Source organism: Aquarana catesbeiana, linkage group LG12 (genome assembly GCF_042186555.1).
Source record: "Aquarana catesbeiana isolate 2022-GZ linkage group LG12, ASM4218655v1, whole genome shotgun sequence".
Taxonomy (NCBI): Eukaryota; Metazoa; Chordata; class Amphibia; order Anura; family Ranidae; genus Aquarana; species Aquarana catesbeiana.
This window is the reverse complement of record NC_133335.1, coordinates 130,419,645-130,442,052: the sequence shown is the minus strand read 5'-3', so window position 1 is coordinate 130,442,052 and position 22,408 is coordinate 130,419,645. Positions and strand designations below refer to the sequence as shown.

At 43.7% G+C, this 22,408-nt stretch overlaps 1 protein-coding gene across 1 annotated transcript in view; it reads left to right on the top strand.

The window, feature by feature from the left end:
• MED1 (mediator complex subunit 1) overlaps positions 1 to 22,408 on the top strand; it is a 360,443-nt gene that overhangs the window by 92,008 nt on the left and 246,027 nt on the right. Inside the window, exons 11-12 of the mRNA XM_073608341.1 lie at positions 9,800 to 9,914; positions 16,780 to 16,904. Coding sequence (XP_073464442.1) covers positions 9,800 to 9,914; positions 16,780 to 16,904 — 240 coding nt within the window. The remainder of the gene's footprint in view (positions 1 to 9,799; positions 9,915 to 16,779; positions 16,905 to 22,408) is intronic.

The window sequence follows — 22,408 nt, the reverse complement described above, 5'->3', positions numbered from 1 at the left end:
TCCCAGTCACCTCCTCCCAGTATCTAAACAACTTGGGACACCTCCACACCATGTGAATGAGATCTCCCGTCCTTCGACACCTGGGGCAGTTGTCATTGGGCCTTCTCCCAAATTTAAAAAGTCTTTTAGGAGTATAATAGGCTCTGTTTAACAGCATTAAGTGTGAGAGTCTCTGTGAAGGGGTCACAGAAACCTGCGCTCCCAACTCCAAAATTCTCGCCCATTGTTCCTGGGTCATTCCTCCCACCTCCTCTTCCCATTTAGCCTTTACCCCAAGGAGTATTTCCCTGCTATTAACCGATTTGCTTAATTGGTCATAAATTCTTGAAATTACCCCTCTAGTGGGATCAATGAACTATGAGGGCGCTCACCAGCTCCCTTGCAGTTCATTGAGAACCGTCTGCCATTGTGGCAGAAAGTAGTTGTAGTTCATTCAGATTGCTGTGAATGAATGATGTGGACGGATCCCCACATGGCTATGCTCTTTTTAAAATTGCGACAGTGGGTGCGGGGAGAAGATCCCCCACCCGCTGTTGCAGCAGGAAATCAAAGGGGTGCAGGCAGGTGCTCTTTGGTAACATGTTACATGTTGCTCCCTAAATACGGGTGTAAAATGTTAACAAAGGTGAACTTATCCCTAAAACGGCTGGTCAGTGGTTAAAATAATAGAAGGTTTTTACTCAAAAACTGAGTTTTTTGTTGGGAATATAGGTCAGTGTTTTATCAAGAAAATATATCAACCTTCGCTAATGTATAATTATATAATGGATTGGTTGATCCAAACTAATAAAAACAGCTGTATTGGGGAGAATAAAACTGGCCTAAGGGACTACCATGCTTGAAAAGATTACACTATTTTAGATGTTTTAATTTAATCTTTAAATATCACACTGGTCAAAGTGAACATACTGTAGCTGCAAGACACATGATGTTCATGCAGCTTCAGCAAGCTCTCTCCCAAACAGAAATTTTATGGAACATAGGCATTTCCCAAATTGTCTTCAAGGACAGCACATGTGATATAGGTAATTCCTCCACCAGAAACCGCAAATACATACTCAAAAAACACTTTTAAGGCTCTGCTCACATATATGCAAAATGGATGCATTGTGAACCGCATCCGATTCGCATGACGTGAACAAAACCAGTCTTTCTATGGAGCCCGTTCACATGTGGTGCAGCAGCAGTGTGAATTCACTGTGAATTGAAAAAGAGACCTGTGCATTTCCTGAGCACTGTGGTGCGATTCAGATGCAAATTCCAGGCTCATTGCCTTCTATGGGAACACATCTGAATCGCACATCACATTAGTGTTGAACCGAATTCAATCAGTTAAAAAAAAAAAAGCGTTGGGGTCCCCCCCAATTCATGCTAGGCCCTTTCGGTCTGGTACGGATTTTAAAGGGAACCCCACACCAAATAAAATAAAAATGGCGTGGTGCATCCCCCCAATCTTAAGACCCTTATTCGAGCATGCAGCATGGTTCAGGAACCATATTCTGAATCATATCAGGCCACATGCCCTCAACATGGGGGGGGCACCCCAAAGCACCTTGTTCCCATGTTGATGGGGACAAGGGCCTCTTCCCCACAACTGTGGACGGTGGTTGTGGGGGTCTATGGGCAGGGGGCTTACGGAATCTGGTAACCCCCAGTATACTCATTCACCAAAAAAAGTGTCAAAAAGAAATAAAAAAAGACAGTTCTTGACAAGTCCTTTATTAAAAAAAAAAAAACAATGTCAATCACAAAGAAACAGCGCTGACCCGAAAAAAAAAAAAAAAAAGCTCCGCAGCTGTCGCTGGCTCCCACCGCCTGCCCACTCCGCCGTCTGCGTTCTTAAATTGTTTAGGGGCGGGGCCACCTGGTGATGTCATTGGGTGCCAATGCCCCCTTGTAATGTCATTGACTGGTGCATGCTGGGGTGATGGTGCCAATCCGTACCAGACCCGAAAGAAGAGCCTGGTATGGATTGGGGGGGGGGCCCTCCACACCATTTTTTTTCCCCACAATTTTTTTTATTGCCGGCAATGGTTTTTCTCACATCCAGCTGTCATCTGTTGGTAAGGACGTGTCCACTGGCTTCACGGTCCGCTCCTGAACAACCAGCTAATGTTAAAGACGTTGGCTCCTAAAATTGGCATTTGAGCCGCATCTAAATCGCAGCTGAACAGATGCTTTTGAAATTCGCAGTGGACGTGTGTGAACCTAGCCTAAAGGTTATCTCCAGAACTGGTGGGACAACATCACTTCCCGGGCGCTGCAGTTCATAGTTCCGAGGCTGCGAAGGTGACAGGGGAAGTGCCGGATTTTGCCCTTCCGTGGCCAGACTTCCTGGCAAAGGTGCCATGGATATTAGACTATTTTGGAGCTTACCTCCGCTGTTCTAAAATTAACTATGATTAACTTGGGCAGACAGCATCTCGTCTAAGTTATATCTTATTTTGCCCAATTGTGTAGTTGACGGTACTGCACTTTTTTCCCTCAGAGTTCTCTGTGACCTGTCAATGATGTCAGGATGCTTGGGGATTGGCTGTCAGTGTCCTGGCAGAGTTGGCTGCGTTTACCCTGAGCAAGCATTGTTGTGTTTGAGGATCGCTGTGGGGGTTCGGTTTAATGTTAAACCTGGTTTACTCTGCTTGCAAACCCAAGCTCATATACATACCTTTAGGACCCTTCTAATCCTAAAGAGTAAGTGTGTGGTTTGGCCAAGATAACCTTTTGTCAACTTTTCATTAATTGATTGAGAGGGTCTGCATTTTTTTATAGTGTTAAGAGGAGCTGTAATTGGTGCTGCTTTTCCCTTTTATTCTTCTCAGAGGTTCATAAGGGTTACATTTTAATGGAGGATTTTGTGAGTATGTTTTTGATCTGGGTATCTACCGGGTTAAATTCCTCAACAATGATAAGTTAGAAATATACACGCAAGTAAAAAAAAGTCCTTAGTCTATATAGACAGAGTTCCAATACTCAAAGCAGCCCTCCAATGAAATAAATGAAATATGACCAGCATTCACATGTAAAGACATATGAGAAATCAATAGTATGTTGATAGGTGATGAGACCGTTCAATTGATAGGTGAAGGATTCTACTTAATCATTGATAGGCGTATACCATCCACCAGAGTCCACAACACGTGAAACACACTACCCTAGGGGTTTGCACTCACCAAAGGGATGTAATTCAAAAGCCTTGAAAACACCAGGTGTCTCCCGTTTGGTTCAGTTATCTCAAACAGCTCATCGCCCAGGGTGGTTTAGTCATGTAAAAAAAAGCTCCACATAGCGTGATACCATTTTAAATGTTCAAGACGACCACCCCCTTAAGCACACTTAACATAAATTGTAACAGGAATTTTGTTGAAAAAACAAACTGTTGTCACCAATCAGTCTGGAATGTCATCTTTAAAACAGACTAAAATATCACACTAAACAGCGCTAATGTTGAGCAAAATAAAATACATGTGGCCAACTACACATGAAAGAAGTCCATTTTTTAAAGTGGTGAAAAGTACAGAGTGTAGTCCAGAAAGTGTTCAACAGGTGATCATAAGCAAACGTCACAGTGTGCACCTTCACCGATCAGTCCAAATTCCACCCTGTGTGAACACAATCCCCTCAGGGGGTTAAACTCACCAGAGCTAAAATACTAATAAGCCTCCAAGAAAAGACACATCCACGCCACAAGCTGCTGCTATCACCACTCCGGAGGGATCCCAGATGCTCAGGGCTCACAATAAATCAAATAACAAAAGAGAAATGCACGTAGCATAATCCTGTTTATTAAATATACTCCCCTCACATCACACAAAGAAACCCCCCTTCAATAAAGATTCGTACATTAGTATTGCAATCAACACAGCAAATCGTAAGGAGCGTTTGCTTCACCGCATCAGCCGGCTCAGCTGTCTAAGAGCCGCCGTCCACTTCCTGGTTATACGAAAGGTTGCAGTGGAACGCAAACGTCACTTCCTACGTCGTGTAAGCCACGCACTGACGCGTTTCGTCATATCCTGACTTTGACAGAGGGCGTGGCTACACAACAAATAGACCGGCTTATATTATCACACTCCAACCCCCTTGGCCAATCACAGCGCAACAGAGATGACAGCGGGTGCATGCCGTCAGCCTAAGTAAACACTGACTGCTTACTACAGGGGGGGACGAGGAACAATAAGCAACACTGCACATTTAAAAAAATAAATATAAAATAGGCAGATTCATACACCCACCAGCCAGACAAGCCAGCAAAAAGGCATATGAATTAATCCTACACATTATGTCCATCCGCACAAGGCACATGGGGCTAAGCATTATATAATAACATATAAAATCACATATTCGAACTCATCAATATACAAAAATAGGGAGCTGCAAATATTATTATTATATTATACATGTGGAGATATTTTTCTCCATTAGCAGCTGCAGCCGCTGATCAGTGTAATTTAACAGCTGCGGGTCCTGCTGTCAGAATACAATGTTCCAGCAGAAAGAGGGAGGGTGTGCGAATCATCCACCCACCTAGCTTGTGTAAATAGAGGAATCTATTTTATTTCCTTCAGCCTTATGGTTGAATGAAAAAAAAACACTGTCTATGGCCAGCTTAAGTGTCTGTATTGCTTTAAGATCAGGCTTAATACATTATGTTGTTTTTCACATTTGTTTTTGATGTTTACTTTTTTGTGCGTATGTGCTTTTACATTCTAGCTATGACCTCTTATGTTCAGGTTTCATTTCAGAGCTGTGCCTCTAATTTGTGTATCAGTTAGAGGTCGACCGATATGGGTTTTTCTCTGGCCGATGCCGATATTTAGAAATCGGGGTGGCCGATGGCCGATATATGATGCCGACTTTTGCGGCCGATATTTTAGGCCGATTTTTTTTTTTTTTCCCTTCATCTCATAAACTCTCCCACTCCACTCCCCCTGCTTGCTCCTGTCACTCTACCACACACTTGATGTCCTCAGTACAGATGGCACTGATTGGCACTGGCAGTTGGCACTGGCAAGTGGCACAGATTGGCATTGGCACTGGCAAGTGGCACTTGTTGGCACTGACAGATGGCACTGGCAGGTGGCACCGATTGGCACTGGAGGATGGCGCTGGTTGACACTGGCAGGTTACACACTGAGCCGATATAGTAGTTTAACTCTGTGTGAAACTGACATATGTAACTGAATGCAGAGAGACCAGCTGTCAAAATTCAGCGGTGATGTCGGGGGTGTGTGGGACCTAGCAGCTATCAAACACAAGCCAATGATTGGGCTGCTTAAATAAAGGGGGCGGGGTAGCCTACACGTTGCCGCCCGCCCAGATCCCATCCAATTGGCTGGTGTTTGATAGCTGCTGGGTCCCGACAACCCCCGACATCACTGCTGAATTTTGACAGCTGGTCTCTCTGCATTCAGTTACATATATCAGTTTCACACACTTAACACAGCATGCTGCGCTGCTCTGCCAATAGAGTGTGGGGAAGGGAGGAGGAACAGGCACGGTGTGGTCAGTGTTAAATTAATTTGCATAATAATCGGCCAATGCCGATTTCTTAAAAAAGGCCAAATATTGGCCGATATATTTGTCGACCTCTAGTATCAGTGTATAGTAAACAATTGTTATGTTTTAACCTTGGCTTACTACTACCACCTGTAACTTCCTGGCTACTGATTTTTGCTGCTTCAGCTCTGCCTGCTGGTGGCAGGGAGAGAGTCCAATGAGCTATGTGTAAAACCACGGCTGGTATAAGGGAGCCTGTGGCCTGCTACTGGGCTGTGGCCTGGGGGTTGAGAACTAGGGCTGTTGAAAATAATCATAGCATCGATGCATCGCGATTCGACCATACACGATGCGGCATTGATGCTACGACTGGCATAATCGATTTTGGATGACGTCATCCTCACGCCGCATTATGCCCCGCCTTCGCGACTGAGCGGAGCCGAAAGCCGTGGGAGTAAGCTGCGCCGGCTTTTCCCACTTCCTGCCTCCCACTGATGTCATCCCCTGCTGCCCTGCATCTCTCCTCGACGCTTTGTGCACTTTGGCGGGGACATGGAGCGCCGGTGTTTGGAACTGCTGTGAGTGGCGGTGGCCGGCTTGTGGTGCACGGAGCTCCGAGGGGGAGAGTGGAGCCGCGGCATATCCAGCTGGGTGACAGATCAGCCAGATGAGGGGGCCGCGGGGAGGGCACCGAGGGGGGTGGACGTGCCAGACTGTGCTATCCAAGCCAAGCTGACTAATACCCCGCCCCCCTCACCACTAACCTCACCATACTGTTTCATTACCATAGCACTCCCCTGCCTAGTGTCACCACGGACCAATTCCCATCCTTCTCGACCAGCATCCACACAGTCCTCTGCACTAGTGTGCAGTGCTTTGTGGTGATGTACAAAAGAGTGTTATTAAGTAGTGAATGAATATGGTCATGAAATATATAAATCTGTGATCTGATTGAAAGAAATCTTTTGTGTATTGAAAGTAATTCCAGTGCTGAGTGTGCTCTGCTGTGTTCAAATCATTCCTGATTTCTGGTGAATTTTTTGTTTTTTATTGTCTTATCTGCATGCTTACTGTGTAGAGGTGGGGGGGGGGGCAGAGGACTGTGTGAATGCTGGTCGAGAAGGATGGGAATTGGTCCGTAGTGACACTGGGCAGGGGAGCGCTATGGTAATGAAACAGTAGTATATGATGACAAGGTAGTGGTGAGGGGGGCGGGGTATTGGTCAGCTTGGCTAGGACAGTCTGGCACCTCCCTTACCACGTCCAGCAGGTCTGCAGTCTCTGATCATCTCCTGTACTATGTCTGCAGTCTCTGATCATCTCCTGTACTATGTCTGCAGTCTCTGATCATCTCCTGTATCATGTCTGCAGTCTCTGACCATCTCCTGTATCATGTCTGCAGTCTCTGACCATCTCCTGTATCATGTCTGCAGTCTCTGACCATCTCCTGTATCATGTCTGCCGTCTCTGACCATCTCCTGTATCATGTCTGCCGTCTCTGACCATCTCCTGTATCATGTCTGCCGTCTCTGACCATCTCCTGTATCATGTCTGCCGTCTCTGACCATCTCCTGTATCATGTCTGCCGTCTCTGACCATCTCCTGTATCATGTCTTCCGTCTCTGACCATCTCCTGTATCATGTCTGGTCTGCAGTCTGGAGCTCCTCTTTAAGTTGTCTGCTGTGTTTACACTTTGCTACATGCAGGGAGTGTTGTCTTTTTTTTTAAGAACAGATAAAATTTAGAAAATGGAGTTCTTCTGACTGCTTGAATTTTTTGGATGAAAACCGTGCGCAGTAATCGTGATGCATCGCGGAATCGAATCGTGGACCGGATAATCGAATCGAATCGTGAGGCCAGTGAAGATGCGCACCCCTATTGAGAACCACTGCTCTAGAGGGTACATGTATCGCATGTATTCAGTGACTTAGTAATACTTGTGCTTTGGCTCATGCCTTATACAGTGCATTCATAAAGTATTCAGACCTCCTTTTACTTTTTCAATTTTGTTAGGTTGCAGCCTGATACTACAGTTGTTTGAATTATTTTTTTAATAAAAGACCACATAGATGGGTTCTTGCTGGGAAAATAAGTATTTTTTTCCCCTGCAAATTGGATCATGCTTTGCTGTTTATTTTTTATTTTTTGCCTTCCTCTGGATCAACTGTGGGTAGAGGATTGTGTATATGGGATTGTTTTTTTTTTCCCCTTGGTTGAACTAGATCGGCTTGTCTTTTTGCAACCTGACTAACTCGATTCATTCAGTTTGTTTTGATGTGATAGGCCACAGCTGATCAATTGGCACAGATGGGTTGTGGTTGGCCCAGTTTATACCATGTTATCACTGTGACCAATCACATCTAGCAACACAATTGTACACAATGGATGGCTTGAAAGGAAGCCATCCATTATTTACAACTGTCATGTGACCTGCTGTGATTGGTTACAGCGGCCACATGGTACTAGCAGCGGGCCGGTACAGTGATCAGTCATTGGCTGTGTCAGGTGGACACAGCCAGAGACAGATCGCACCGCTGCGTGCCTGATCCGTGACGTCTACCTGGATCGACTAGAGGCTGACCCTGGCGTCATTTCCCCATAGGCCAGTAGGCTAAGTATATATTTTTACAGTGACAATAATTTTATTCGATTTTCTAAGCGTTCTTTGTGCTGTCTTTACTTTTTATTGGGGGCTTGCTAGTTAACCACTTTGCAGTACATCATATGATGTCATGGACTTTAAGTGGTGATATCTCAATGATGCCTGCAGCTACAGGCATCCTCCAGATATCATTTTTTTCCGCCGGCGATTCTGTGCACTGGAAGAACAATCATAGCGGCAGTTCATCCGCTTGACCGTTCTTACAGACGATGGGAGGGGACATCCTGCGACTTGGGACTGCAAAGTCGCATGACAAGTCGTTCCCCATGATTTCCAATGATAACCATTCATATATGTGCGCCTTCAAGTCATTCCGACTTCAAAGTAGTCCCTGTACTACTTTGGTGTGACTTTCATGCGAGTTGAGGGCCATAGACCTGAAGTTTACACAGGCATTCCCTAAAATCGCATCAAAACTGCGGCAGCAAAATTGCTGTAAAATTCCGTGCCTTTTAAAGTGGCAGTGTGAAAAGGCTCTTAAGTAGGAATGTTGTAAGTTATTTTCTGTTTGTAAGCTACGAAAATAAAAAGAAAGATGATACTCTTTCAGGTATAGTGGGATTTTAAAGGGAGATAGTGTGTCTGTTGGTACCAACTACTACCAACAGACACACTATCTCCCTTTTAAAATCCCACTATACCTGAAAGAGTATCATCTTTCTTTTTATTTTCGTGTCTCATATCTAGGGATTGGGAGTTCCGTCTGTTATTTCCTGCTTATAGTCCAACCACCTATTACTTTAACGTTCTGTTTGTAAGCTCTAATAATCATTGTAGTATATTGTTTTTGAAAATATTGTTTTGATTTAAACATTCACCCAACTATCATGGGACCTACCAAAACAGTAGCACCATCTTTTTATTCTATAGGTCTGTTCTACAGGTTTGGAGGGGTGTTGGGGGTGTGTGTGTCTTTTAACAGACCCTAAGGCTCGATTCACACCTATGCATGTTGCTTTTGAGCGTTTTTGGAGGTTTTTTTTTTCATGCTTGGCACGTTTTTGAGCAGCGTTTTTGTAGCGTTTTTGCCGCGATTTGCGTTTTGCGTTTTTTTTTTTTTTTTTTTTCATTTTTTTTTTACAGTCTTAAAAAAAATTACAAAAAAAAAAAAAATGGCAAAAACGCACCAAAAACGCTGCAAAAACGGTGCACTTGCGTTTTTGATGCTTGTCCATTGAAATCCATTACATGCAAAACGCTGCTTTTTGCATGAAAAAAAGTCCCCGACCCTTTCCAAAAACGCAGAGATACAAAAAAGCATTGATGTGAACATGTTCCATAGGAACCTATGTTAAAAAATTCCCATGCATTTCTGCAAAATGCAAAATGCATCAAAAAACGCGCTAGTGTGAATGGAGCCTAAAAGCTAGAGGGGAAAAATGCAGTAATAGTCTGGCCTCCTGAATTTAAAGGTGAAGTGCAGGGCCTGGCAGTGAAAGGGTTAAAAGCAGCCACAGCAGATATTGATTTTATTAGATTTTTTTTCTAGTTATTTTACTTCTAGGTATTGTTTTAAAGCACTCCTGATTTACAGCAGTTTTTTGGTCTTTGCACAGTACTGTATATGTAAATGGGGGGCAGCCATATGTCCTCCTCATGTTTATGCCTAATTTAGTAATTTATTATTTTATCTTGTTTAGCACTTCCCCGATCTCTTGGACTGAATGTTTCTGTTACGATTGAATCCACTTCTGCCATGTATAAGCTGCCAATTGCTCCTTTAATAATGGGCTCACATCCTATTGATAATAAAGGGTAAGAACTTTGATTCTTTTGATAGGAGGAAATAATGGAAATAAATGCAGGTCAGATGTCTCATATGCCCCAGGTCCCTAACAAGGCCCTAAATATTGGTAATTATATTTTTGTGCACTAAAATTAATTTTATTGTAATTCTTTTTTACTGAAAATATGGATTTGCTAAACTGTTGACAAATATTGTGCACCAAAAAATGCAACTACTATCTTTTTATTACAATGCATTTTTAGCATGGTATTGCAAAGTGCAGCTGTTTTTGCAGCCAGTTGGATATTTTTCATGAAAGTTAAATTAGAATTCTAGGCTAAATCTAACTAGTTTTAAAAATGTTCCTTCCCTTCTCCTAACACATATGCTGACTAACCTGTGTAGGAAAGATGTATATAATTACCTATGTTTAGCCCGCTCCGGTCATGTGATCTAGCTCCCTTTATTTCAATCAGCAGCGAATGCAAGGAGGAAGATGGAGTGCCAACAATGGATGGGTCATAGGAGGCTATGGGTTACGACCCCTCTCCAGGCCTTAAACCTGAGTCATTGTTGAGGACTTTCTCTTTGAGGACTCTCTCCTCTCCGGCTGCCACTGGTTGACACAGAGGATCATGTGACTGGACCTTTTTGGGCTGAAAATAACTGTATGCGTCTTTTCTACACAGTTTAGTCAGCATAAATGTTAGGGAGAATTATTTTTTTGAGACTAGGTTTAGTCTGGAAATCTAAACCTGCTACAGGACACTGCATTCTGATTTAGGTCTCATATGCATGACTTTCAAATAGGGTTGTATATGAGCGTTCTTCATACCCACTGACCATTATCCAGGCATCAGGCTTAATAGAGGCCCAGTGCGTACAAGCACCTATTGCAGATTGAGCTCTGATTCCAGCGCCATGCAGCAACTAGTTTAAATTTGATGCCAGTAATTCATTTATTTTTCTTTGCTCTACACTCCCTTTAATCCTCTTGATTAAGCTTCTGACATGCAGAATGATCGTTGACATTAGACCAGACACACTGGGTGTGCCACTGCATCCAGATTTATAGAATGGCTGTTATAGTGTAAAATTAGTTATCTTCATTATACAGGACACAAGCTGGATAGTCATAGACCCTGGTTTATAGGTTGCTGCCTTCAGGTGATTGGACACTGGTAAAGCTTTGCTAGACACACCCCCTGAGTGTGTTCTTACAACCCTACCCCAGTTTTTGCTAGTATCCGTAGGTGATGGAGATTAACTAGTTGTTTATTTTAATTCACCTAAATGGGGAAGGTGCAGATCGGCTGGGAGTGAAGATGGCTGACAAGCTAGAGGGGCTCTTAAACTAGGTGACGGGGGGGGGGGGGGAGGGTCCAGAGGTAGAGATAGACAGCTGGAACAAATTCCAGAGGGTAGTATTGGGGGCATTAGTGGTAGGTTGACTAAAGCACCTAAACCCGAGGTAAGTACAATAACAAGTCCTATTTGCAACCTCAGACCACCCAATAAGTATATAGTTTTGACCGGATGCATACTATGTGGCATGTTCACCAATGCCAGGAGTCTGGCGGAAAAGATGGGAGAACTACAGCTGCTGGTGTATGAGGAGGATTTAGATTTTGCAGGAATTTCTGAGACTTGGTTCAACAGCTCTCATGATTGGCTGGCAACCATTCAAGGGTATTCCCTATATCACAGGGATAGAGAGGGTAAAAAAGGGGGAGGGGTCTGCATGTATATCAAAAATGATGTACAAGTGAATGTGAGAGACGACATCACTAATGGAGCAAGGGAGGAGGTGGAATCCTTATGGGTAGAGCTACAACTAAGGGGAAAGTAATACTGGGCGTAATACTATAGGCCCCCTAACCAGAGGGAGGAGGGGGAGGCAGACCTCCTATCACAGTTTGGATTAGCGGCAAGGATGAAAAGTGTCATTATATTGGGGATTTTAATCTAGACATTTACTGGGTATAAGGAACCGCGCATTCATCTAAAGCTCGCCATTTCCTAAATGTCTTGCAGGACAATTTCATGGGTCAGATGGTAAATGCACCAACAAGACACAAAGTGTTACTAGACCTACTGATTACCAACAATACAGACTTGATTACGGATGTGGAAATGCGGGGCAATTTAGGAAACGGCCATCACAGGTCAATTTGTTTCAGTATAAATCACACAAATAGGAAACCAGAAGGGGAATACAAAGACACTGAATTTCAAAAGAGCCAACTTCCCTAAACTACGATCCTTGCTAGAAGATGCTAAATGGGATAAAATCTTAGGAGCAAAGAACACGGAGGAAAAATTGGTATGCCTTAAGAGCATATTAAATAAGAGTATTAGCCAGTGCATCCCAATGGGAAATAAATTTAAAAGAGCTAATAAAAGTCCTGGGTGGCTTAACTCCAACGTAAAAATTCATATAAAAGCAAAGGAGAAGGCCTTCAAAAAATACAAGGCTGAGGGATCATCATCATTCCAACTTTACAAAGAATGCAAAAGAAATGTAAGGGTGCAATCAGGGCGGCTAAGATAGAACACAAAATGCACATAGCAGAGGAGAGTAAAAAAAAAATCTCAAGAAATTTTTTAAAGCGGAGATCCACCCAAAAATGGAACTTCCGCTTATCCGGTTCCCCCCACCTCACATTTGGCACCTTTCAGTGGGGAGGGAGGAGCCGATACCTGTCCAATACAGGTATTTGCTCCCACTTTTGGCGATAGATCGCCACAGAATCTGCTGCGATCTACTCCATGTCGGGCCCCTCCTCCGTCCCCCCTGCTGTCTTCTGGGAGACACACAGGTTCCAGAAGACAGCAGGGACCAGTCAGGATGCACAGCCGTAAGGCTTCGCTCCCTGATTACCTTACTGAAAATGTCTGCGCCTCTCCCCATGAGCCGAAGGATGGGTTGGCTTCGGGTGAGGACATTGTGAGCGCCCTGGACAGGTAAGTATCCTTATTCCTAAGTCAGCAGCTGCAGTATTTGTATTTGACTTATAATTATTTTTTTTTTCTGCCGCAACTTCGCTTTAAGTATATAAATAGTAAGAAAGTGAGGTCAGATCATATTGGCCCCATAAAGAATGATGAAGGGAATCTGGTTACTAAGGATGGAGAGATGGCGAAGGTAATGAATGTATTTTTCTCCTCAGTCTTCATGTGGGAAACGAGAGGGATTCAGTAACCAAAACTGCAATGTTTATCCTCATGACACGTCACAGGAAGCACCCTCATGGCTAACAGAGGATAGAATTAGAATTGGAAAAAGACTTGAAAAACATAACATTAATAAGTCATCGGACCAGATGGCTTGCACCCGAGGGTCCTTAAGGAAGTTAAGTAATTGCCAGACCATTGTTCCTAATTTTATGAACAGTCTACTGACTGGATTGGTACCAGCAGATTGGAGAAAAGCCAATGTAGCTCCAATATTTAAAAAAGGGCCAAGTTACATCCCTGGGAATTACAGACCAGTTAGCCTAACATCAGTAGTATGCAAGCTCTTGGAGGGTGTGATAAGGGACTATATACAAGGTTTTAGTAATGAAAACGGTATCAGCAGTAATCAGCATGGATTCATGAAGAATCGTTCTTGCCAAACCAACCTATTAACCTTCTCTGAGGTGCGCTGCCATCTAGATAAAGGAAGGCCCATAGACATGGTCTATCTGGATTTTGCAAAGGCATTTGTTACAGTTCCCCATAAACATTTACTGTACAAACTAAGGTCTGTTGGCATGGACCATAGGGTGAGTACATGGATTGAAAACTGGCTACGGGGGTGAGTTCAGAGGGTAGTGATAAACGGGGATTACTCGGATTGGGTCAGTGTGGAAAGGTGGTTCCCCCAGGGTTCTGTGCTGGGACCAATCTTATTTAATTTATTCATAAACGGCCTGGAGGGTGGGATAAACAGCTCAATCCCAGTATTTGCAGACAATACTAAGCTAAGCAAGGCAATAGTTTCTCCGCAGGATGTGGAAACCTTGCAAAAAGATTTGAACATTAATGCGGTGGGCAACTACATGGCAAATGAGGTTTAATGTAGAAAAATGTAAAATAATGTATTTGGGTGGCAAAAATATTAATACAATCTACTCACTAGGGGGAGAACCTCTGGGGGAATCTAGGATGGAAAAGGACCTGGGTGTCTTAGTGGATGATAGGCTCGGCAGTGGCATGCAATGGCAAGCTGCTGCAAGTAAAGCAAACAGAATATTGGTATGCATTAAAAAAAGGGGTTAACTCAAGAGATAAAACGATAATACTCCCACTCTACAAGACTCTGGTCCGGCCACACCTGGAGCATGCCGTCCGGTTCTGGGCACCAGTCCTCGGAAGGATGTGCTGGAACTGGAGAGAGTCCAGAGAAGGGCAACAAAACTAATAAAGGGACTGGAGGATATTAGTTATGAGGAAAGGTTCCGAGCACTGAACTTCTTCTCTCTGGAGAAAAGACGCTTGAAAGGTTATATGATTTCAATGTACAAATACCGTACTGGTGACCCACAATAGGGATAAAACTTTTCCATGAAAGGGAATTTAAAAAGACACTAAAATTAGAAGAGAAACAGTTTAACCTTAAACTGTGCAGAGGATCTACTGTGAGAGCGGTAAGGATGTGGAATTCGCTTCCACAGGCAGTGGTTTCAGCAGGGAGCATCGATAATTTCAAAAAACTATAAGATAGGCACCTGAACGACCACAACATACAGGGATATACAATGTGATACGAACATGAAAGTGCATACACACAGGTTGGACTTGTGTCTTTTTTAACCTCACCTACTATGTAACTATGTAACTTCTGATTCTTCAATCAGTCCTTTTGTTAACTCCTCACTATTGTCTAATACATCAATAGAAACTGATTTGGTGCAACCTTTAATATAATCTTGGGAGCTGTACCTGGATCCAACACTGTGGTGGCAACAAGTAATTGCAATTGTTGCAATGTATCATCAACTTTCACACTTGCGAGCTCATCACCCAGCCGCTGACATCTTCGCCGCTTTCATTGGTCGGGCGGGGATGATGTCACTCGCGCACGGGAGTTCAGTCAGGTTTTGAATTGCCAAATTTGTACAGTGAGTTGCACGTGCATGGCTCACTGTACCAGGGTGGACAGGCAGGTAAGTAACTTTAAAGCAGAAGCGACAGAACATGTCTCTTCTGCATCAAAGGGGTTGTTTTTACACCTCAATGCATTCTGTGCATTAATGTGAAAAGCCTTCTATAGTGCAGCACGAGCACACCAGCTCCAGCCGGTGTCTCGGGTCCTGATTGGATAGATTGATAGCAGCACAGTCATTAGCTCCCGCTGCTGTCAATCAAATCCAATGACGTGGGGGGGGGGCAAGTCCTGCTGTCTGTGTCAATGGATGCAACAGCAGGACATGGGAGCGTTCCCACATGAGTGCCCCGAGGCAGAGCGCTTCTCCAACGGGACACTAGAGAAAAGGAGGAGCCAGGAGAGCTGCTGAGGGACATCAGAAGAGGAGGATTGGGGCCACTCTGTGCAAAACCAACTGCACAGACGAGGTAAGTATGACATGTTTGTTTAAAAAAAAACAAAAAAAAAAACTAGTTATCTTTTAAAAAACCTGCCTGTTTATCCATTTTAATGTTGCCCTAAAGTTCCACTTTAAAGGATGCTTTGTAATATAGTCAATTTGTAGTGCCATTTCAGCATTTGTACCACCTTTTGATAATGAGTTCAGAGGGGGATTCAGCAAAAAGGATGCAGAAGAGTGAGCAGTAAGCACACACTTCCAGCTGTCTTCATATCAACAGTCAGTGCTCCTCCTTTTATTCTTCCAGGTGCAAAGTTGATCTCTGTTGATCCAGTCTCAGCTTTTTCCAACAGCCCACAACACAAATCCCAAACAGGCTCCAGTGCTGTGGCCTGTGTATTCACCAGAACTTGACAGTTTGCCTTGTTGTTGCCCCCTCCCTTCATATTCCTTGTTTGGGGACATTCTAGAATCTATTAAAGGAGAAGTACAGCCAAAGCTCATTTGGCTGTACTTCTCTTATGGATCGCAGGAGTGTAGTTTGTTTTGCACTCCTGTGACCTCCGGCTGAAGTCTGCTCTCTGCTGACAACACAGAGTCGCTCCAGGCTCCGTGTCATCACAACCACGGAGTCTGGATCCACCTAGATCCCTGGACTGACACCTGGCTCAGCCGCTCAGCGAGCCTCCCACCCCTTCCACAGCCCAGTGCTCCAGCGAGTGAGGAGGAGGCAGAGCAGTAAGTTGTGACTGACAGTCACCAACGCTCTGCTTGGGGAGCAGTGAGAACCGAGTGAACTGCAGTGTTCGATGTCTCGGTTCTCAGTGTTCGAGGCGTCAGGGGACAGAGGCAGCATTGGAACGATGCTGCATCCATCTAGGTAAGAATGAATCTGAGAAAAAACAAAAACCCATACTTCTCTTTAAAATTCCAGCCTGTGTTCTGTATTGTACGATTAAGATGAAAGGAATTTTGACTTGCCTGTAAATTCCATATCTTAGAGTACAGTACACGACATAGGGCAGTCTCCCCTTTGTTGTTGTGTTACTCTGCATTGCTTGCTAAAAACTGAGTTCTTAGGAAATGGGGCAAATGATGCCCGGGGGAGGGAGGCTAGTCCAGCAAAGCTTTGCCAGTGTTCAATCATCTGAAGATCTGAAGGTAGCAGTCTATAATACAGGGTTTATGAATGTCCTACACTTGTCCTATACTGTACTCCAGGATATGAAATATACAGGTAAGTCACAATTTCTTTTTTGTGCTGAAGTTAAAGCTGTCCTTTCTTTTTCATATCTTTTTTTAATATTGAACTTAATGCAAAAGCCTTTAGTGTGGGTTTATTTTATTTTATTTTTTCTTGCAGCACTCCCTCTTTCTCCTCCATCACCAATGCCAACAGTGTTGATCTCCCTGCTTGTTTTTTTTTTAAATTTCCACAACCCATACCTGTTTCCAGTGCATTTATCCAGAAGATTCAGAACTGCACAGGTGAGATTCTCTGGTGTAATTTGCTAAATACATTCCCTAGTGCTGTTCACTTAAAACTGAGTTGGTTGTTTAGAGTATGTAAAGTTTTATTCCCAGTATAATGAACAATACTGTATTCTGGTAACTGTGTGTGGCTAATTCATGTATTTGTAGTATTACATTTTTTATTCATTTTTTTTCACATTTTTTATGCACATTTAGATGCATATTAAACTATCTGGAAAAGCAAGTTTTACAGGGTTTGGGACAAACTGTTATACTCCTGGGCTGTATTTAGTAATTCGTTTTTGTTCAAGCCATGAAACCTTTTCCACAAAATAAAAAAAACCTTCTGTAAATGGTACATTGTTTTCTTTCTCATCCATTGGGAGGCAAAGAAATTCTTAATCACTTCAATACCAGGCACTTTTATCCCCTTCCTGTCCAGGCCAATTTTCAGTTTTCAGTGCTGTCGCACTTTGAATAACAATTGCGTGTTTTTTTATCATTTTGTTCACACAAATGGAGCTTTTGGTGGTATTTAATCGCCACTGAAAATAAAAAAATATTCATTTTTCTTTGTTTCTGTTATAAAATATTGCAAATAAATAATTGTTCTTCATAAATTTAGCCCAAAATGTATTCTGCTACATTTCTTTGGTGAAAATAACCTGAAACGGTGTATATTATTTAATCTGTAGGTATGTTGCAGAGTCCACAAACTATGGTATATACAGTATCTGAAAATTGATGCACTGACGGGCTGGGCTATCTCATTTCTTGAGGCCCTAAAATGGCAGGACAGTAGAAATATCCCCCAAATAACCCCCCTTTGGAAAGTAGACAGTCCAAGGTATTTAATAGGCCTGTCAGGTTTTTTTAAGTTGTAATTTTCTTTTCATTAATTTTTTGGAAAATGGAATGGGGAAAAAAAAAACACAATTCACTTTCTTTTTAACATACTGTCACCAGTGCAGTACAGCGTTGTCATATAACTGGTGTATTTTTTTTTTTTAATCTATATTACATTTTTTTTCTTTTCTTTTTACACTCTGTGACCAGAGCAATATAATGTTACCATAGTAACATTGTACCACTCTGCAGAAGTGATGAGAATTTTTTTTATAGCAGTGAATTACATTGCTATAAGCAAGCATTTTACTGAATGAAACTGAATCATTCAGTCTTTTTTGTTGTCCTTCGCTGAAATTGGTTAAAAGCTAATCACATGGTACAGATGGGCTGTGATTGGCCCTGTCTGTACCATGTGATCAAATTGACCAATCACAGCTAGCAACACAATGTACACAATGGATGGCATGAAAGGAAGCTATTCATTGGGTCATGTGACCTACTCTGATTCATCCTGGCAGTCACATGGTACCAGTAGCGAGCCTGTACTCTGATCGGTCATTGGCTGTGTCCTGTGGAGACAGCTGGTGACAGATTGTGCCACTGCGCAGCCCTATGGCTGTACGATTGGCGCCCTCTGACAGGACGTCATCTGACGTCCAGTCAGGATGGGAAAACCACTGCCCGCCCGTCAATCTGCTAATGGCTGGGCGGGAACTGGTTAAAGTGTATTTCCACTTCTGCAGTCAGATTTTAGAAAACCCCATTATATGTTTACTTATTCCCATTCACACAGCAAAAAAAGGAAAATGATAAGAAAAAATATTTCTTTATCGTACATCACGGGACACAGAGCCATAGTAATAACTATGTGGGTATATAGCCACCTTTAGGTGATGGACACTGGCAACGCCCAAGACAGGAAGTTGCCTCTGTATATAACTCCTCCCACACTGGGAGCACCTCAGTTTTTTCGCCAGTGTATAAGGTGTTGGTCATTAAAGATGTTTTTATGAAGAGCTCCACTGGTGCGATCCTTGCTTAACCACTTCAGCCTCGGAAGGATTTACCCCCTTCCTGACCAGAGCACTTTTTGCGATTCGGCACTGCGTCGCTTTAACTGACAATTGCGCGGTCGTGCGACGAGGCTCCGAAACTAAATTGACTGTCCTTTTTTTTTCCCCACAAATAGAGCTTTCTTTTGGTGGTATTTGATGACCTCTGCGATTTTTTTTTTTTTTTTTTTTTTTTTTTTTTTTTTTTGCACTATAAACAAAAGAGCGACAATTTTGAAAAAAACGCATAATTTTTTTTAGTTTTTGCTATATTAAATATCCCCCAAAAAATATATTAAAAAAACAATTTTTTTCCTCAGTTAGGCCGATACGTATTCTACATATTTTTGGTAAAATAAAATTGCAATAAGCATTTATTGATTGGTTTGCGCAAAAGTTATAGCGTTTACAAAATAAGGGATAGTTTTATGGCATTTTTATTAATAATTTTTTTTTACTAGTTTTGGCGGTGATCAGCGATTTTTATTGTGACTGCGACATTATGGCGGACATATCGGACATTTTTGACACACTTTTGGGACCATTGTCATTTATACAGCAATCCGTGCTGTAAAAATGCACTGATTGCTGTGTAAATGACACTGGCAGTGAAGGGGTTAACCACTAGGGGAAGGGGAGGGGTTAAAAATGTCCTAGGGGAGTGATTCTAACTGTCAGGGGGATGGGCAGTGTGTGTGACGTCACTGATCTCTGCTCCGATGACAGGGAGCAGAGATCGAGTGACACTGTCACTAGGCAGAACAGGGAGATGCTGTTTACAACGGCATCTCCCCGTTCGTCCTCTCCGTGAGGCGATCGCGGGTATGCCCGCGGCGATCGAGTCCGTGGGACCCGCGGCCCGACTCACAGAGATCGCGGCAGTCGTGCGTGTGCGCGCACACATGGCGGCAAATTCAAAGTAACGTACGGGTATGTTACTTTGCGCAGCTGTGCCATTCTGCCGACGTATATCTACAGGAGCCAGTTGGGAACCGGTTAAGCAAGCTAACAGAACCGGATCCATTCAAAGTGCTTAAAAGCCAAAGTGAATGGTGCCCAGGCCTCGTCACAGAAGATACGAGGTTTTGCCTGCAATGCCTCTCTTGGAGGGCTGGACGCTGGGACCCAGTTATTTGGTTATTTACTAAATGCCAAAGCCTTTCTGGCGGGGTGCTCTATGGGTCTAGGGGAGTGGATATCCTTTTTAAGGAACTTGGTCTCTGAAGGTCCTTTGACTCAGCCCGCCGTGATGGGTGAAGATTGGATCTGTTCCAACAGAATCCTGCGGCGGGGATAAGGTAAGTGAAAGTCCTAGGGAAACTTGTTTTGCCTAGGATTCTTCTTTTGAGCAAAGTCATTTTTCCTGTCATGCCTAAAAATCACCACTAGATGGCAAAGGGAGCATACTTATTGCCACAATAGCCAGGTCTCCCTGCATACACTGCTGTGTCTGCTGTTTTAAAAAAAAAAAAAAAAAAAGAGATCTTTTTTGCATACCTTTCAGGGTTTATCCCTGGATGGCCGCAGCCACTGTGGATGAAAGGCAGGGGGATTGCTGGGTCTTCGGAGCACAGCATCTTCCCTGTAAGGCTATGCCTGGCCTGTGGGCGGTCTGGCTTCCTCACCCTGCTGGGTGTCCCCCTGGGGGAATGTTTTTTACAAACATCCCTAGTGCCTCAGTAAGCACTTGTTTTACCCCCCCACGCCGCTGCCAAGATCCCGAGTGGCTCTATGCAAGCGCGCGAGCGAGCAGGAATCTCATTTTAAAATTTTGAAAGGCGTTCTAGGGGGAGTGGCTAAGCGCGAGGCTGGTACATGAACTGAGCAAGCATTCAGCGGCTCAGTCCTTTAGAGGCTTCACTCAGGAGAACATCTGAGTGACGGAGGGACACAGCAGCAGTGGGCTTTCCTGCAATTAGTGGGATGGGTGATATATACAGGCATGCTTAATGACACTTGTTTGCTCAAAGTATCAGGCTGACCATTTATGACAGCTTTTATTGCTGGACTAAAGGATCAGCAGTGGGTGCATTTGTTTTTTAGTACCTCTGTCTGTGGCTTTGCACTATGCTTTCTAAAAAGGCAGTTTCAACCCCCGAAAAAAGGTAACGGCATCCCCATCAGGCTCTGAGGACCCTGGGCATGCCTCCATAGTACCTTCCTTTCCGGACAGACCAGAGGTGGCTAGCTAGGAGGAACCATTGATTTTCTCTGGTGCAGCAGCTGTTCATCCAGCCCCTGTCTGTGTTACTGAGGACGCCTTATCCTCAGCTCTGTTTGGGTTAGAACAGAGGTTAGCAGCTTTAATCGCATCCTCCTCCCAGAGTGGGAGGAAACGCGATATGTCTCCCTTCCCCCACTCCGGACCCCTTGTCTAAGCAGAAGCAATGGCCGGAGGAAGAAGAATTACCCTCAGGGGACCGGGAAGAGGGGCAGTCTAATGATTCTTCTTCAGAAGAATCAACTGTAGAAGAACCCTTTTCAGCCTCGTAATCTGAGAAATTGCTAGTACAATCACTTACTGAAATGGTCCACTCTGCTTTCAAGTTGCCCTTGACAGAGTCAGGCGAAAAGCCCATTTCTTCTCTGGGTTCGCTGAAGCCCCCGCAGGCTCTACACACCTTTCCTGTTCACCCATTGCTGGAACAGCTTATATATCCTGATTGGGTTCATCCCGATAAGCATTTTTTCCCTCCTAAAAAATTTTCAACTCTCTATCCTATGGAAGAGAAATTTAGCAGGAAAAACCTCTTCACGGTGCCAAAACTAAATGGTGATGTCAGGCCCATTTTAGGCCTCAAAGGTCTAAATCAATTCCTGAATATCCGCTCATTCCGCATGGAGTTGAATCCGGTCAGTAGTTTCCATCCTACAAGGAGGGGAACTTTTGGCGTCAATCCACATCGAAGATGCATATCTGCATGTGCCTATTTTTCCCGCTCACCAAAAATTTCTGCGATTCGAGGTAGAAGGGCACCATTTTCAGTTTGTAGCCTTGCCCTTCGGCCTAGCACCCGGGTTTTTAAAAAATTCTGGCCCCACCTCTGGCCAAACTAAGAACTCGGGGCATAAAGGTTATAATGTACCTAGACGGCTTATTACTAGTAGATCGGTCGGTAGCCCGCTTAGACCAAAGTGTGGTCAGCACAGTCAACTACCTGGAATACCTAGGTTGGATTCTAAACCTAGAAAAATCATCCTTAAAGCCACTAAGAAGGCTGCAGTACTTGGGTCTGATCCTAGACACAGCCCAGAGAAAAGTGTTTTTGCCCCAGGCAAAGATCAGCGCTATATGGGATTTGGTTCAGGTGGTCAGGATAAAGAAGAATCCCTCCGTTTGCATTAGTATGAGGTTATTAGGGAAGATGGTGGCCTCATTCGAAGCTGTTCCTTATGCCCAGTTTCATTCGAGACTGTTGCAAAACAGCATTCTAACTGCTTGGAACAAAAAGGTCCAAGCTCTAGATTTCCCAATGCATCTGACTCCAAAGGTACGTCAGAGCCTCAGTTGGTGGTGCATAACCAAAAATCTGCAGAAAGGGAAATCCTTCGTACCAGTTACCTGCAAGGTGGTAACAGATGCCAGCCTTTCGGGTTGGGGAGCAGTCCTGGAAGAAG